An 18626-nucleotide genomic window follows, 5' to 3' on the forward strand; every position below is an offset into this window, starting at 1 on the left:
TGCTCCAAGGTATACACTTTTACTGCAGAATAGGAACCTTGTTTTGACTGTACAAAACATTAAGGACACCTGCTCTTTCCATGACATAGACTGAGCAGCTGAATCCAGGTGAAAGTTATGAGCCCTTATTGATGTCACTTGTTTAATTCACTTCAATCAGTGTAGATGAAGGGGAGGGGACAGGTTAAAGAAGGATTTTTGAAAGAATGGTCCACCACCCAAATGACATCCAGCCAACTTGAGACAACTGTGGAAAGCGTAGGAGTCTACATGGGCCAGCACCCTTGTGGAACGCTTTCGACACCTTGTAGAGTCCATGCCCTGACAAAGTGAGGCTGTTCTGAGGGCAAAAGTAGGGTGTTCCTAATCTTTGGAATACTCAGTGTATATCCATGCCTCCCAACCTAAATATATGCAATATGTTCACTTCAGCCTGCCTGCTATTAACCATTGTTCACATATCCCTAGTTCCCTATGGCTCATTACACAAAGCTTAGCTGCACTGAACTGAAGAAGTCATCTCAGTGTGGAAGCTTGAGTATTCTGACCAACAGCAAAATCAGCAAGAACAGATACAACCCCAAAGTTTTTTTTTTTTTAAATACACAGGTATGTCTGGCACTCCTCATGTTTACATATTTTGCATCACTCATATGTACAGTGGGCAAAAAAAGTATTTAGTCAGCCACCAATTGTGCAAGTTCTCCCACTTAAAAAGATGAGAGAGGCCTGTAATTTTCATCATAGGTTAACTTCAACTATGACAGACAAAATTAGATAAAAATCCAGAAAATCCCATTGTAGGATTTTTAATGAATTTATTTGCAAATTATGGTGGAAAATAAGTGTGTGTGTGTGTGACAAATACAATTGGATTTGATTTGAAGTAACTATGAATAGCTGTTCCATGTATGGAAACTACTTGCAAACCTCTTGCGAACAAATGTAAGACTGATTGAGGCAGAGTCATTAACCCATCAATTACCACAGGACAAAGCATTCTCCACACACAATGAGGAACACCAGATGAGCCCAATGCACTAAACTCTGATCACATGACAACCACGGTAGGATCCTGTGGTATGTAAGAGGGAAAGTTATTGGTCTTTCAGACAACAACACTTCCTCCCTTATCCATTTTCCTCTTATTTAGTCAAATACAGGGATTACATTTCAGGGATGAAAATAATAGATTTACTCAGGTTAGTGACCCATATACACCACTCATAAAATTGATGACTTTTCACAACCATATCAACCATATATAAGATGCTTGGAGGCATCTTTATCATCTCTACACAACCTTTTAAGTGCTGAAACCCAACCCCAGTCTGCCCTTGCCCTGAGGGCCGAGCAGGAACCAGAGCCTTGGCGGGGTCTTGTGGGATCTGGTGTTCCCTCCTCTTTTATGAAGGAGTAGGGAGAGGCTCAGAGGCTCACAGACACACTGTGCCTCAGGATGGCTATCATTGTTGCTATTGCTGCTACACACTCTGGGAACTAACTAGAATCTTCCATCACTGCTGTTCTTCTCTCGCTACCTGCACAACCCCAGCATTTTGGAACATTGCACTTAGTGGGGCACAAGGATACCTGGATCTGCAGCACAAAAAAAAGGGTTTTGGATTGTGAGTTTACAAGTTTTGCTCAGTAAAAGGACAATCTGCCTATATGCATGTTAAAAATATTTAATAGAGTGAGGGTGTGTGATTTCAAAAATTATAAAAATGGGGGAGGGAGAAATTAACAAATCTTATGGTTTCAGATGAAAAACTAGTGCAGTAGATTAATCTGAGGACTTGTTGTGCGCTAATCTTGTGCACAAATATCAATTTTCAAATACTCGACATTGTTTGCCAATCATGACGTCGTCATCGAACATGAAGTCATCATGTAGATTGTTCTTTAAATAAATACAAATTCCAAACATTATTATTGCAGGAGGGACAATGATGTTCCCTACAGTGACATGGCTCCTGTTTGTAGCAGGCCTGTTGGGTGTCTGGTCTCAGGACTACTATGAGGAGAGAACAATGAACAAGAGACCCAGAAGCAGGGGGGCCCAGCTGCGAGCTGCAGCCGCAGCCACTGCACCTGACGGGCAAAAACATAATAGACAAGGTATGAGAAAATACATCCTCTTTTTAATAGTACAGTTGCTCATTGCAAAAGTTGCTCATTTCAGACGGTGCTTAAACAGTGAGATCACAGATGTCGTATAATGTCGCATTTCTATGACCATAATTCATCAATCCAATAGAAATCAGATTCCAGCTAAACAAGAGGTTGAGCATACATCATAAAATCAAATGCTAAAGTTTTTACATTTGGTTAACACAGGTACAGACAGTAGATAGATATCTATCTTATCAGTGGATGTCCTGTGGTATACTGTACCTGCTATATTCCCAAGGTGTTGATATCCTACGGCATTTTTTAGAACATATGAACATGATTTAGCTTGGTGTTTCTGCCCTTGTGAGAGATGTAATATAGAGATAAAGGGTTTATTTCAGATAGGGTTGTTGGCTTCATAGACATTTTCAACTTGACTGTCATAACTTTGAATGATTGCATTTCCAAGTCATTTAAAAATGAGGCAAGATAGAGAACAGTCTTTAGTTGAAGTGCACCTACAGGTAACTGCAAAAATAAAGGAAACACCAACATAACATGTCTTAGTAGGGCTTTGGGCCACCACAAGCCGCCAGAACAGCTTCAATGCGCCTTCGCATAAATTCTGTAGGTGTCTGGAACTCTATTGGAACGGTGCGTCACTATTTGTCCATGATAAATTCCATAATATGATGTTTTGTTGATGGTGGTGGAAGACGCTGTCTCAGACGACACTCCAGAATCTCCCAAAACTGTTCAATTGGGTTGAGATCTGGTGACCTATTTATTTATTTATTATATATATTTTTTACATTTATTTATATATATACACACACACACACACGCACTTTAAACCCCCTATGCTCCTTTGAGACTCTTTCAAAGTCACTGAAAGTCTTCCTCTAGTCATGGTAGTCAAAATAATGGGAAACTGGGAATTTTTATACATGACCCTAAGCCTGATGGGATGTTAATTGCTTAATTAACTCAGGAACCACACCTGTGTGGAAGCACCTGCTTTCAATATATTTTGTATCCCTCGTTTACTCAAGTGTTTCCTTTATTTTGTCAGTTACCTGTACGTAAGTACTTCATAACACATTCATAACCCACAATGACATTTTTCAATAGAATGACCTCTTGTCGCAATTGTGTGTCTGACAGCTCTGCACATGAACACAGCCATTTTAGATGAGGACTGCGGTCTGGAGCTTTCATTTCTGCTTGACAGCTCTGAGAGTGCCAAGGAGAACCATGAGCAGGAGAAGCACTTTGCCATGGATGTGGTGGACAAGCTCCAGGCTGTCCGTCTGCAGACCGGGCGCAGTCTGAGCTGGAAGGTGGCCCTGCTGCAGTACAGCAGTCACGTCATCATCGAGCAGACCTTTAATCAGTGGAGAGGTACTGACAACTTCAAGTCCCACATCACCCCCATTTTATACATTGGTCACGGCACCTACACCACCTACGCGATCACCAACATGACTAAGATGTACCTGGAGGAGTCCAGCCCAGGCAGCATCAAGGTGGCCGTCCTACTCAGTGACGGCATCTCCCACCCCAGGAACCCAGACATCTTCTCAGCTGCCGCCGACGCCAAGAACCAGGGGGTGAAGTTCTTCACGGTGGGCATCACCCGTGCAGCCAATGAGCCAGCCAATGTGGCCCAGCTCCGTCTGCTGGCCAGCTCTCCTGCTTCCCGATACCTCCACAATCTACAGGATACTGATATTGTGGAGAAAGTCCTCACGGAAATTGTGAGTATGATCTGCCTTGCATATGTAGAAATAAGCACACACAAAAAGGACAGCAAACTCTCTCACAACCCGCACACCAACAACTTCCGAGAGAATCAGAGAGAGAGCATGAGAGAGAGTGGGCAATAGAGGGAGAGGGAGGAAGTGGAGATGACAAGAGAAAGCAATATAGGGAGAATGTGAGATGCAGCGCCTGCTCGGGGTGGCCATCGAACAGCAGCAAAGGCACTACTTGGATTCTATTTTGAGTCACTGCTTAAGTTGAGGTCAGTGCTTCTCTCTGTGTGCGTCCCAAATGGCACCCTATTAGCCACATAGTGTGCTACCTTTGACTAGAGCCCCATGTGCCCTGATCACAAGGAGTCAACAATAAAGGGAGTAGGGTGCCATTTGGGGGACAGCCTCTGGCAGAGCAGCATGTTAATTAGACTGAAGAGGTGGAAAATGAGGAGGAGAGGAGGGATGAAGGCGAGGGAGGGCTCAGAAACACAATATTGGGTGTAATAATGATGCAATGATACAGTTGTGATTTAGATGTAATCAAAGTTGAATTAGGGATATCTTGGATATTGTAACCAAAATCCTCTCAGGAAGGTTTTTTAAAGAAGGATACAGGCTGGATGGAGCCTGGATGACTGACATTCCACAATTTGTGGCTATACAAATGCAAAATAATAAATGGCTATCGATGACAGCCATGGATTTTGTATTTTTTGTTCAGCTGTCTTACATTTTTTTAATAGTCTTGGCTCCTTACCATCCGCATGTTATGAGTGCATATCACATGGGCTTTACTTTGAATCTGCTATGCCACAAGGTTTTTTGTCCCAATAAGGGTAAACAGAGCCTCTTGTGGATGGATATGAGTGGAAGCAGACAGGTTCTTTCAGTGATTCTTTCAGTGATATTCTTAGCCTTCTTTTTTATCAGAACGTGGTTTACATTTGGCTCGTGGGTATTACAATGGAATGTCTACTCACTGATTTCTTTCAAGTGGCAACATAGCAAAACAGAGCTTGGCACGAAACCATCATTCAGATAACTCCCCACAGTCACTTGTATTCACACAGCAGGCTTTTCAGAGTCTAGATGAGAAGATTAGAGGTTTAAATGGTGTGTGACAAGGGGAGTCAGAAATATGATACAATATGCTAGAGTTTACAAGTCCTGTCTTTTTAATCTATATTGAACAAAAATATAAACGCAACATGTAAAGTGTTGGTCCTATGTTTCGTGAGCTGAAATAAAAGATCCCAGAAATATTCCATATGCACTATAAGCTTCTCTTAAATTTTGTTTACATCCCTGTTAGTGAGCATTTCTCCATTGCCAAGATCCACCAGACAGGTTTGCATTTCAAGAAGCTGATTAAAGAGCATGATCATTACACAGGTGCACCTTGTGCTGGAGACAATAAAAGGCCACTCAAAATGTGCATCTTTTTCACACAACTCAATGCCACAGATGTCTCAAGTTTTGAGGGAGCGTGCAATTGGCATGCTGACTTCAGGAATGTTGACCAGAGCTGTTGCCAGATAATTTATTGTTTATTTCTCTACCATAAGCCGCCTCCAACATCGTTTTAGAAAATTTGGCAGTATGTCTAACCGGCCTCACAATGGCAGACCACGTGTAATCACGCCAACCCAGGACCTCCACATCCAGCTTCTTCACCTGCGGGATCATCTGAAACCAGCCACCAGGACAGCTGATGAAACTGAGGAGTATTTCTGTCTGTAATAAAGCCCCTTTGTGGGGAAAAACTCATTCTGATTGGCTGGGCCTGGTTCCCAAGTGGGTGGGCCTATGCCCTCCCAGGCCCATCCATGGCTGCGCCCCTGCCCAGTCATATGAAATCCATAAATTGGGGCCTAATGAATTTATTTAAATTGTCTGATTTCCTTATATGAACTGTAACTCAGTAAAATCGTTGAAATGATTGCATGTTGTGTTTATATTTTTGTTCAGTAGAGTTGGAAATGTACATGGTTTCTGTATGTATGTTTCGGATGGTGTATGATTGTCCCTAATGGTTGTCACTGTTTTATTTCTCTCTACCCAGACTGACCTGGCTGACAAGGGGGTAGGTAATATTACATTTTGATGCAATTGAAATGCTATCCTCATTCAACCAATACATAATTAAGTTCAGGGACACTGCATTGTCATATACTGTACAGTTACATGTTGATTCTGAAACCTTATCCTGCCTTTTTGAAGTGTCCCCTGGCCCAACGATGTGCCTGTGAGAAGGGCGAGAGAGGGCTCAGTGGTCCAACTGTAAGTACTTTCACTGTCCTTTCCAAACACTCCCCAATCACAAAACACTTCTCCTTGGAAATAAAATAAAGTTGTTTGTTCCTGAAGTGCTGAATGTTGTAAAGAGGAAGCTAACATAGTTCTGATATCAGAGGTAATTGCTTGGTTTAGTCGAGGTACCCCCTGTGCACAGAGCAAGCTGTCTTTCTTACTTCTGAAAATACTCCAAATGCTGCAGGACAAAATAGATTGAGAAAAACAATGAATACTTCCAATAAACCTCAGTTGCTAATATGCATTGCCTGTCCCGGCAAGTTATTGGACGTTTCCCTTCCCACATAAGATGTCCCCCATGGAAACCAGGGGCAGCCTATGAAGGCCTTTACTCCCAATAAAAACAGGACCTTTGCCATCGTAAATAACACTTACTAGCTCCATTGTCACCTAGTCAGAGATGGAGAATGTTGGAGGGGGCTTAAACTGTGACACTAGGTGGGTAATCTAATGGGGCGGCAGGGTAGCCTAGTGGTTAGAGTGTTGGACTAGTAACCGGATTGCAAGTTCAAATCCCTGAGCTGACAAGGTACAAATCTGTCGTTCTGCCCCTGAACAGGCAGTTAACCCACTGTTCCTAGGCCGTCATTGAAAATAAGAATTTGTTCTTAACTGACTTGCCTAGTTAAATAAAGGTAAAATAAAAAATAAATAAAAATCTTCCACATCATCGGACCAGACTAGAGGCCCCTCTCTGGATGGATGACAGCCATGTTAATGTCAGGGTCCTCAGAGTCTGACATTCTTGTGCTGACAGACAGTTGCATGGTCATTAACCAGGGGCTTTCTCTACAGAGAGATTCCTTACATTTTTACACTGAGACTTAAAGGCTCTCATAATTACTCTCTTCAGTTTAACGGCCACAAACCGTCGATAAGCTGCGAATGGCAGCCACCACACGCTGTCCAGGTGCCTGACCTCTCACCTTTTGGTCAAGCAGCAACATGTCCATCCTTGACATACACACACAAACACAAAGCCACCTCCCTTGTGACCTTAGGTCCTTTTACCACCTGCAACAACGCTGACGCCCTCAGGGAAACTATGCTTCACTTTCACTTTTCTCTACTTCTGTAGCCAGATATGGTTCATCTTTCATTATACAACGGGTGGGTCTAATCCTGAATGCTGATTGGTTAAAATCTCATTCCAGCCAGTGTCTATTCCACAAGTTGACCCGGCTAAATCTATGACGTTAAAATGCCTATTTACTGTTCCATCTGACTGCGCAATTCACTGTCCCATCAGCCCAGCCAAGCAACTTATAAACTTGATCTCCACTATAAAAAGCATCCAGACATTATCTCACATTTCTTTTAGACGAACATTTAGTTTTCAACATTGGAGATTTGTATAAACCTTGCTGTCAGTCTCTCCAACATTTGCAGCATTGTTTCAATATTCAAATCTCCTGCTTTCCCATAGTAATGAACGTGTCGGGACAAGACAGAAAGGCAGACAGCGTTTCTCAGCCAGTCAAAATCACTATTCAGCTAGAATAATTTTTATAGATATATACAAAAAATATATATTTTTTAAAGGTACAACAAAAAACGCCGCTAATTTGCAGTCTTTCCAGCTTCAATCTGAAGTGAATGTGTTACAGGTACGTTAGCTGTGTTGTTGGCTAGCTCGTCTGAACGACAGTGTCCTGACGAGTGAGCACATTTTCTATGCCAGGCGAAATCGCATCTCATCAGCTTGTTGTTATGGATTTATCCAAATAAATGTCACTAGAAAACAGCTTAAGCAAATGTAGCTACTTTGCTGTTATTCTGGCTGCACTGTTTGACATGACTTTAAGTTACCCGTAGTTGGCTAGCTAGCAAGCTAGGGATAAGAACATTGCCAGCCAGTATGGCAATGGAACATTTAGAATGAACGACTGAACAACTGGGTCGCGTCTCTAGATACAGAACAAAAAGACTGAACGACTACATCTTGTGGAAGAATGAAATAGTATGAAGAAATTAAAAATGTTCTTTTGATTAATTCAAATGTAAATATGTTGGTAACCCGTTTTTGTATTAAAGTGACACCGTGCCAATATATCCTCCAAACACCATCTTCTTGGGCATTATCACTTAACTGACTCGCTGCAGATCATTTCCAATGGATAGTGGCCTTCCGTCAAACATGTTTTGTTTTCAAGTGAGTTAAATGAATCTCATGTTGTTCCTTCATTCCACAGGGGAAGAAGGGTCGCCCAGGAGATGATGGAGCCCCTGGTCTTAAAGGATCGAAGGTCTTTGATTTGTTATGATTCTGTTGAATTATTTTGTTGATGAACATACCTGTTGTGTTCCTGATGTCTCCCTAAGATGCAATATACAGCACATTTCCACTTACCTTGCTTGTATAGACATATATTCCTAATATGAGAAATCTAAATCAAATAGCTCCTGTGTGTACTGTGTAAATAATACAGATGCCCTGTTCTCCTTTCCTTTTAGGGAGAGGGAGGACTAAGTGGACTTCCAGGTCGGGATGGCGGAGAGGTGAGTGATACACTTAAACACAAGGTTTTTTTTTAATGACATTTTCAATGACATTTGCATTTACATTTGAAGATATCCAGACATCTATAGATACAAATGTAGGATCTTCATTTGATCACCCTGTTGGAGGAGAAATGTCCTGCAATGCATCACATTTAAAATGTGTAGTGTATATGAGGTTTAAAAAGGTTTCTGAAGTTTGTAATATTCCCTTACGAAAAATGTATCAACCGCTACAAAAATGTAAAAAAAATATAATCAGCATAACAATTCACATTTCCTGTTGCTGCGGCAACCTAGCTCAAATTAACATAATATAGCTAGCTGTATGTTGACTAAGCATTTATCAATGTACACTCAGTATACAAAACATTAAGAACTTCTGCTCTTTCCATGACATAGACTGACCAGGTGAATCCAGGTGAAAGCTATGAACCCTTATTGATGTCACTTGTTAAATCCACTTCAATCAGTGTAGATGAAGGGGAGGAGACCGGTTAAATAAGTATTTTTAAGCCTTGAGACAATTGAGACATGGATTGTGTATGTGTGCCATTCAGAGGGTGAATGGGCAAGACAAAAGATTGAAGTGTCTTTGAACGGGGTATGGTTGTACGTGCCAGGCGCAGCGGTTTGTGTCAAGAACTGCAACACCGCTGGATTTTTCACGCTTAACAGTTTCCTGTGTGTATCAAGAATGGTCCACAACCCAAAGGACATCCATCCAACTTCACACAACTATGGGAAGCATTGGAGTCAACATGGGCTAGCATCCCTGTGGAACGTTTTCAACACCTTGTAGAGTCCGTGTCCTGACAAATTGAAGCTGTTCTGAGGGCAAAAGGGTGGGGTGCAACTCAATATTAGGAGGGTGTTCCTAGTCTTAGTCCTAGTATACTCAGTGTCTGTACGACTGTACGACTGCTCACGTTCTAACCTATTATACTGTGTTTATTTGCAGGGAAAACCTGGTTACAAAGGAGAGATGGTATGTCATTCAAGTTGCCATTAATATTTCTGTTATTTTGAAGCTACAGTATTCATTTCATATGACGTATTGCTTTCGATTTCCATTACACAGGGTGAGAGGGGCGAGTGTGGCATTCCAGGAATTAAAGGAGACAGGGTATGTATGAAGAATCAAATTTGTCTGCTCTCTTGTGTCATGCTTTTGTTCTATTGGTCGTATTACAGGCTGATTTATACAGTACCTTTCTTTACTGTTTCATTGACTGTCCACTCCCAGGGTCCTGAGGGTCCAATGGGCTCCAGAGGTGTCAGAGGTCTCCAGGTGGGTAGACAACAGCGACATGTACCTTGAAAATTCACATATTCAGATCAAAGTGTTATCCTTTTGTGAAACTCCTTTATAAGCACGTACATACTCACTCCGTGCTCCCTTCCCCTCCCACGCACACACACAATGTAGTTGATAATGGCTGTAATCAACCTGGATTGGATTCAGGAGTAGACAGAACAGAGTGAATGTAAATCCGGTACACTACAAATAGTATGATATGTTATGTTTGGTATGGTATGGTATGTATTCATTTGTGGATGTCCATTTCGAATGCTTTGTTAAGAAAATAATTAGAACATTTGCAAAATGTATGCTATGTTACGAATTCCAATTTGTTGTCACTAACGTTAGCTAAGTGGCTAGGTGTCTAATGCTAATGTTAGCTAGGTAGCTAACGTTAGCTAGGCTAAGGGTTAGGTTTAAAGGGTTCAGGTTAGGGGGAAGGGTTAGCTAACATGCTAAGTAGTTGCAAAGTAGCTAAAAAAATAGTAAGTAGATGCTAAAACGCTAAAGTTGAGTTGCTAGACGTTCGCGTTATACGCCTCCCTGTCCACCCTTCCACTTGACCAACCACCCTACTTTTGTTTTTGCCTTAAGTAACCTTCTGTCTTATGTAACCATACCAAACATAACATACAGTATCATACTAATTTGAGTGTCCCGGATTTACCCTTACTATGTTACGTCTAGTCTATGTGACCAGGCTGCTGTAAACTCTTTAGCTCTTCCCAGTAATTTAGCATCAGTATCTGGGTAACCTTCACTTTATATCTAGATGTGAATGGTGTCCTCCAGCACAGTAGCAGCAGCACATGTACCCTTGTTAAGGAGTGTTCTTTGTTCCTCCCCAGGGTTTACCCGGACCACAGGGTGACATGGGACCTGAGGGCCCTCAAGGAAAGAAGGTTAGTAAAGAAGACACTTCATACTTAACTCATCACACACATCTGCTGTCACCTGTACACTTCCTTTTACTAGAACTTTAAAAGACAGATTCCTGACACCCATTCTACTACCTGGGAGTTGAGGGGCATGTGTCAACCCTAAAAGGCACCTATGGAAGATATTGGCCCAGTGCCATTGTGCCTTCACCTTCATTAGTTCAGCAGCGTGGGGATTAATGTTAGTTTTCACAACCATATACAGGTTTAGTTAATGGCAGGGGTCCTGTTTCTAAATATACACTAGGAACTGCCTAGAGCATTGTCAACTTCCTTACCAGTCCTTTATAGGGATTGTCAAGGCACTTGAAAAGTAAAATGTTCTCTCTCCATGTGAGAACATGCAGGTGTCTGTTGGAAAGAGATAATATGAACAAAAGGGTAAACACTTAGAATGTCTAAGATATATGTTTTGCTCCCATAATATGAGTAGGTTATACTGTACGTGTTGAGTGTATGTATTGAGGTTTCTGGCAGATGAGATCTTAGCAGCAGAGTGGATAGGTCACATCATTTGCTGACAAGAAGTGACTTATCTCTTACTAATTGTATCAGCACCACCATCAAATACAATGTTTCAAAAGTGGATGAATTATGGAGTATCAATGTTTAAAGTCTACCCTGTTATTAGGAATATGTTTTAAGTATCTAAGGTGTTGAGCATTTAAAAGAGCAGGTTGACGTTTATTGTCATGATTCTTGTCCTGGAGGCAGAACTGATCGATTTTCAATTGGCTATTTTGTAAAAATGTATGAAAACAAAAATGTGCTGTTTGGTCATCATCATCTTCATTTAAGGTTAGGGTTAGGCATTAAGGTTAGCAATGTGTTTGGGGTTAGGGTTAGGTTTAAAATTGTTAGCTAGTGATCATTCTGCAGAGCTGCCAGAAAGATTAATGACGGAAAATGCAAACCTGCTTTAAGAGGTCAAATGCGATTTTTCCGTTGGTATGGAGATATGCAATGAAAATTGTGAGATATCTGCCTTGCTTTGGGAAAACTTGTTAAGTGGTTATCTCAGCTTTCTTCTTGACAGGCTCCACTTCTTTGCTATTTCTCATTTAGGATTAAACATATCCTAAGTCATGAGTGAAGCTCATAATTACTCCAAACTCTGCAGTGAACCATTGCCTCCAGTAAAACAGCTCTTCATTGTTTTGAGACTGTGTTTTTGACTACTTTGAGTCGGAAACTCAACTGAGAAAATGCCTGGCCTTAGGATGTGTCCTGACTTGTTTTAATTTGTAGGGGCCAAATAGTTGCCCACTTTTCCATGTACAGTTCAGTTCAGACAATAGCTCATCCACCAGTACTGTTTCCACCACATTTCCACCAGAGTTGTAAACATTGAAATTAAGGTAAAAGTTCAACTTAAATAAATTGACTTAACCTAACTAACAGGTTGTTACATCAATCTAATTTCAACACAGTCATCAGAACTATGTATATGTTGAAAATTATTGAGTGGTTTAAATTGTACAATTTTAGATTTGATTAGACATATTTTATTTGACATCGTTTCAAATGTTGATAGTAAAATGGCATGTTTAAATCAGTGGCGTAGTTTCAACATCATGCTATCAACTTAAATAAAGAGGTATATTGAAATAAAACATAAAGCCATAGTCCAACAATTTCTGCCTGAGCAGTGATTCCTACTGGTATATGAGGGCTAATGCACTTCATTGATAATAAGTCCACCATCCAGATGCCTACCTCTGTACCCTGCTTAGCAATCAAGCTGTGTTCGTTTCCTCTGAGCTATCATTTCAACACATTTAGACATTGATTCCAGACTCATTTGCGTAGACTACCTAAATAACATTGAATAGTTGAAAGTCATTCGGAGTGAGGTTGCGTTCATGTAGGCTACATTGCCCAAATGATTTGCCAAACAAAGTACACCATAATTTCAACATGTAGCTAGATATACTATCATTCATCCATGGTTGATTGGATCTTTGAAAGTTTAGAAGTAGTTACCGTTAACCCTATAAATAGGATGCTAAATTCATGATATTAATAATACTGTACAGTTTTACCTTTGGATATTGTCCGGTATATCCAGGATGGTTGGTTGATTTAAAATGTCATCTACAAGTTATTAATACAGTATGTTGGATTCACGTCTTCATCTCAACCAAACATTTAAGAATATGACTAAATCAAATCAAACTTTATTTGTAGTGTATTTGTTTGATTTAGTGCTATTCTTTAACTTAGATTTTTGGTTGAGATGGAGACGTGAATCCAACATTTCAATCATTAATTGATTGAAACCTAATAGCAATATTTGAAGGAGATATTATTCTGCTTGCATAGTCTATATACTGTATATTATGAATAACATATATATACAAGACAATATCCAAAGATAAAGCTTATTATTAATATCATGAATTTGGAATCGTCTTTATATAGTCTTATGGTAACTACTTGTAAAGATCCAATTAACCATGGACGAATGATAGTATACCTAGCTTCAAGTTGTAATTATCCTTTGGGAAAATTAGATGTCAATGTAGCCTACATAAACCCAACCTCACTTCGAATTTACTTTCACATAAATGTGTAAGAAATGTTAGTTACTTTCAACAATTCAATGTTATTTAGGTAGTCTACGCAAACGAGTATGGAAACTGATTAATGTCTAAATGTGTTGAGATTATAGCTCAGCTGAATCGAACACAGCTTGTTTCCACAGTCAAGCAGGGTAAATAGAGGTAGGCATATGGATGGTAGACTTGTTCTCACTGAAGTGCATTATGCCTCATATACCAGTAGGAGTCAACTTTGTTCAGGCTAGCTTCACATTTTATTTCAATATGTGGGGTCTGAAATTGTCCCCCTTGATAAAGATGAGCAACTATAACTGTATAAAATAATTCAAATAGTGAGCTACAATATATTGCATGCTCAAAGAACTGGGAAATTATAATATTTTATACTAATACAATTACTCAGAGAAATAGATTTTGTTTAACAAGTCATTTTTCCCCCCGCAAAGGTAGGGGTCAAAATTATTGACACCTCTAAAGATTCTTATAAATAAAGTAGTCAAAGTTTAGTATTTGGTCCCATTTTCCACAATGACTACATCAAGCTTGTAACTCTACACACTTGTTGGATACATTTGCAGTTCGTTTTGGTTGGGTTTCAGATTAGTTTGTACCCATTAGAAATTAATGGTGCATAATGTATAGTCATTTTGGAGTCACTTTTATTGTTAATAAGAATAGAATATGTTTCGAAATACTTCTGCATTAATGTGTATGCTACCATGATTATGTGAATGAATTGTGGATATTGATGAGTGGGAAAGTTACATAGGGTCAAAGATCATACCTCCAACTTTTACCATTACCAATAACAGGGAATGATAGCATGTCTTGGGTGTATGATCTTTGACCCTTTGTATCTTTCTCACACATTCAGGATTATCCATTATCATGGTAGCATCCACATTAATGTACACGTGTTAAAAAACATATTATATTCTAATTTACAATAAAAGTGACTCCAAAATAAAAAATAATACAATACTTACCATTCATTTTTATTTCCACCAGAGTTGTAAACATTGAAATTAAGGTAAAAGTTCAACTTAAATAAATTGACTTAACCTAACTAACAGGTTGTTACATCAATCTAATTTCAACACAGTCATCAGAACTATGTATATGTTGGAAAATTATTGAGTGGTTTAAATTGTACAATTTTAGATTTGATTAGACATATTTTATTTGACATCGTTTCAAATGTTGATAGTAAAATGGCATGTTTAAATCAGTGGCGTAGTTTCAACATCATGCTATCAACTTAAATAAAGAGGTATATTGAAATAAAACATAAAGCCATAGTCCAACAATTTCTGCCTGAGCAGTGATTCCTACTGGTATATGAGGGCTAATCATAAAAAATAATACAATACTTACCATTCATTTTTATTTCATTTCTTTCTTCTTTTTATTTATTCATATTTTTTTGCTCAATCTGATTGGATGGGCTCCAAAGTGGCAGGCGTGGGCCTCTTCTTTTTCAACATTGAACAAGGTCAAATAAAATATGTCTAATCAAATATAAAATCCAACATCATTTCCACCACCAGTTTTCAACTCAATTTCAAAGTATACATAGTTCTGATGATTATGCTGAAATTAGATTGATGTAGCAACCTGTTAGTCAGGTTAAGTCAATGTATTTAAGTTGAACTTTTACCTTAATTTCAATGTTTACAACTCTGGTGGATGAGCTATTGTATGAACTGCAGTGTACATGGAAAGGTGGGCAACTTTTTGGCCCCTAAAAATTTTTACAAAGCTGGTTGGAATTAGATGAAAACAGTACTAGTATATTTACTTTTTTGTCTTTTCCACGTTGATTCCACGTCACAATACATTGATAAATTACATTAAATGACTGTTGATTCAACCAGTGTGCACCCAGTGGGTCTGCTTGATTTATAACACATTTGAGTAATTACCTTCGAGATCAGAAGTTCTGTTATGAGCTTTTTCTCATCAACTTCAAAAATAGTCTATGTGCAAGTATTTTCTGAACAATACTAGGCTTTGTTTATAAGTCAAATTTAGGAAGAATATAATTTATATTATATCAATATATACAGTTCAAGTTGGAGGTTTACATACACCTTAGCCAAATACCTTTAAACTCAGTTTTTCACAATTCCTGACATTTAATCCTAGTAAAGATTACCTGTTTTAGGTCAGTTAGGATCACCACTTTATTTTAAGAATGTGAAATGTCAAAATAATAGTAGAGAATTATTTATTTCAGCTTTTATTTCTTTCATCACATTCCCAGTGGGTCAGAAGTTTACATACACTCAATTAGTATTTGGTAGCATTGCCTTTAAATGGTTTAACTTGGGTCAAACGTTTCGGGTAGTCTTCCACAAGCTACCCACAATACGTTGGGTGAATTTTTACCCATTCCTCCTGACAGAGCTGGTGTAACTGAGTCAGGTTTATAGGCCTCCTTGCTCACACACGCTTTTTCAGTTCTGTCCACAAATCTTCTATGGGATTGAGGTCAGGGCTTTGTGATGATCACTCCAATACCTTGACTTTGTTGTCCTTAAGCCATTTTGCCACAACTTTGGAAGTATGCTTGGGGTCATTGTCTATTTGGAAGACCAATTTGCGACCAAGCTTTAACTTCCTGACTGATGTCTTGAGATGTTGCTTCAATATATCCACATAATTTTCCTGTCTCATGATGCCATCTATTTTGTGAAGTGCACCAGGCCATCCTGCACCAAAGCACCCCCACAACATGATGCTGCCACCCCCGTGCTTCACGGTTGAGATGGTGTTCTTCAGCTTGCAAGTCTTCCCCTTTGTCCTCCAAACATTACGATGGTCATTATGGCCAAACATTTATATTTTTGTTTCATCAGACCAGAGGACATTTCTCCAAAAAGTATGATCTTTGTCCCCATGTGCAGTTGCAAACCTTAGTCTGGCTTTTTTATGGCGGTTTTGGAGCAGTGCCTTTTTCCTTGCTGAGCAGCCTTTCAGGTTATGTCGATATTGGACTAATTGTACTGTGGATATAGAGAGTTTTGTACCTATTCCTCCAACATCTTCACAAGGTCCTTTGCTGTTGTTCTGGGATTGATTTAGACTTTTTACACCAAAGTACGTTCATCTCTAGGAGACAGAACGCGTCTCCTTCCTGAGCGGTATGGCGGCTGCGTGGTCCCATGGTGTTTATACTTGCGTACTATTGTTTGTACAGATGAACGTGGTACATTCAGGCGTTTGGAAATTGCTCCCAAGGATGAACCAGACTTGTGGAGGTCTACAATTTTTTTTCTCTGAGGTCTTGGCTGATTTCTTTAGATTTTCCCATGATGTCAAGCAAAGAGACACAATTGGAGGGTAGGCCTTGAAATACATCCACAGGTAGACCTCCAAGTGACTCGAATGATGTCAATTAATTGTAAACTTCAGACTTCAACTGTATCTGAGTAAGAGAGATCAAAGGGTGATGTTTCTGTGGGATGTCAATTAACATTAATCTGAATGTAAATGTAAAACAACTGGATGTTTAAAGGTTGTCTGATCTGCGTAGACAGAATTCGAGCTTTGGACTGCCCTTTTTCTGTAACCATTGACTGTATAAATGAATGATCAAAGCCATCGATCATGTGACACCATTCATGTCTATGTGAAGATAAAGTATCGCATTGAAGACAAATTAAGTCTGTTAAGATGGTGTCTCATGGCGACATGCCAGTTTGAGCTACACCAGGAAGTCACTTTTCAGGCTAGCTCAGTGTTGCCCCCTCTAATTGAGTAACTCAATCGGAAGGCCGACCTTGGTACTGCAGACTGCCGTTAGCAACTAAATTATCCTTATAACTTATTTTGTGTGCTATTTTCAAATCATCGGTTCAAGGACATTAGAAGCATTAGAAGTATTAGAAGCAATTATTGGTGTCGTGGTTGTCTTTGATAACCCACTCCCTTGTTCTTTAGAGTGGGTCTGTGTTATGCTGCTAACTTTGTTTGTTGCTAACTTTTCTGTGTCTCTCGTGTTGGTTATCATAGGGTGACCGCGGTCTAACTGGGCCGCCCGGAATTCAGGGAGAAACTGGTATTGGACTTCCTGGACCAAAGGTACGTTTTTTTTTCTATTATTGCTTTTGTCTAACTAATTAATTGTTTTATGTTACCTGTTCCATCTCGCCATGTCTTCTTTCTAGGGTGATCTGGGATTCCAGGGAAGACTCGGCCCCCCTGGTCCGCCAGGGCTGGGTGAACATGGCCAGCCAGTGAGTGGACAGAAACTCTACTAGCATTTTACTGTAGCATACTGCATTACGTAGTTTGGTTTAATTGACAACCAGACTGATTTTGTTTTCAACTTTGAGTAATACTGTATATCACAGTAGGAAATGTGAGGTGGGATGACAACTTCAAAGACAGTATCATCTGACCCAATGTTGTAAAAATAATTATGCTGATTTATTTTACAGGGGCCTCAAGGGCCACAAGGTGTTCAAGGGGAGAAAGGACCCCATGGCGAGGGGCTCCCTGGACCAAAGGTATGAATACAATAGAGAAATTATCTGGGTACAGCTGGAATCAAATCAAATTTTATTTGTCACATGCGTCGAGTACGACAGGTGTAGTAGACCTTACTGTGAAATGCTTACTTAACACCCTTAACGAACAATGTCATTTTAAGAAAATAGAGTTAAGAAAATTTCAAATGCAAATACTCCGGGTGGCCATTTGATTAATTGTTCAGCAGTCTTATGGCTTGTGGGAAGAAGCTGTTAATGAGCCTTTTGGTCCTAGACTTGCGGTAGCAGAGAAAACAGTCTATGACTTGGGTGACAGGGGTCTTTGACAATTTTTGGGTCCTTCCTCTGACACCGCCTGGTATATAATGTAGGTCCTGGATGGCAGTAAGCTTGGCCCCAATGATGTACCGGGCTTTACGCACTACCTTCTGTAGGCGGTGATACAACAGGATGCTCTCAATGGTGCAGCTGTAGAACTTTTTGAGATTCTTGGGGACCCATGCCAAATCTTTTCAGACTCCCGAGGGGGAAAAGGCGTTGTCGTGTCCTCCCCCCCTGTACTCCTTGTTCACCCACGACTGCATGGCCAGCCACAACTCCAACACCATCATTAAGTTCTGCCGACACAACAGTGGTAGGCCTGATCC

The 18626-nt window shown here is 39.9% G+C and overlaps 1 protein-coding gene across 1 annotated transcript in view; it reads left to right on the plus strand.

The window, feature by feature from the left end:
* Nucleotides 1–1408: 1408 nt before the first annotated feature.
* The window catches only part of LOC110520086 (uncharacterized), a 39783-nt gene continuing 22565 nt past the window's right edge, over nt 1409–18626 (plus strand). The window contains exons 1-14 of the mRNA XM_021597124.3: nt 1409–1628; nt 1942–2121; nt 3280–3872; nt 5935–5955; nt 6093–6152; nt 8378–8431; nt 8640–8684; nt 9646–9672; nt 9766–9810; nt 9931–9975; nt 10836–10889; nt 17501–17569; nt 17656–17724; nt 17929–17997. Of these exons, the coding sequence (XP_021452799.3) occupies nt 1950–2121; nt 3280–3872; nt 5935–5955; nt 6093–6152; nt 8378–8431; nt 8640–8684; nt 9646–9672; nt 9766–9810; nt 9931–9975; nt 10836–10889; nt 17501–17569; nt 17656–17724; nt 17929–17997 (1323 nt within the window). The 5' untranslated portion in view covers nt 1409–1628; nt 1942–1949. The remainder of the gene's footprint in view (nt 1629–1941; nt 2122–3279; nt 3873–5934; nt 5956–6092; nt 6153–8377; nt 8432–8639; nt 8685–9645; nt 9673–9765; nt 9811–9930; nt 9976–10835; nt 10890–17500; nt 17570–17655; nt 17725–17928; nt 17998–18626) is intronic.

Source organism: Oncorhynchus mykiss, chromosome 3 (genome assembly GCF_057628025.1).
Source record: "Oncorhynchus mykiss isolate SJ-2025 chromosome 3, ASM5762802v1, whole genome shotgun sequence".
NCBI lineage: Eukaryota > Metazoa > Chordata > Actinopteri > Salmoniformes > Salmonidae > Oncorhynchus > Oncorhynchus mykiss.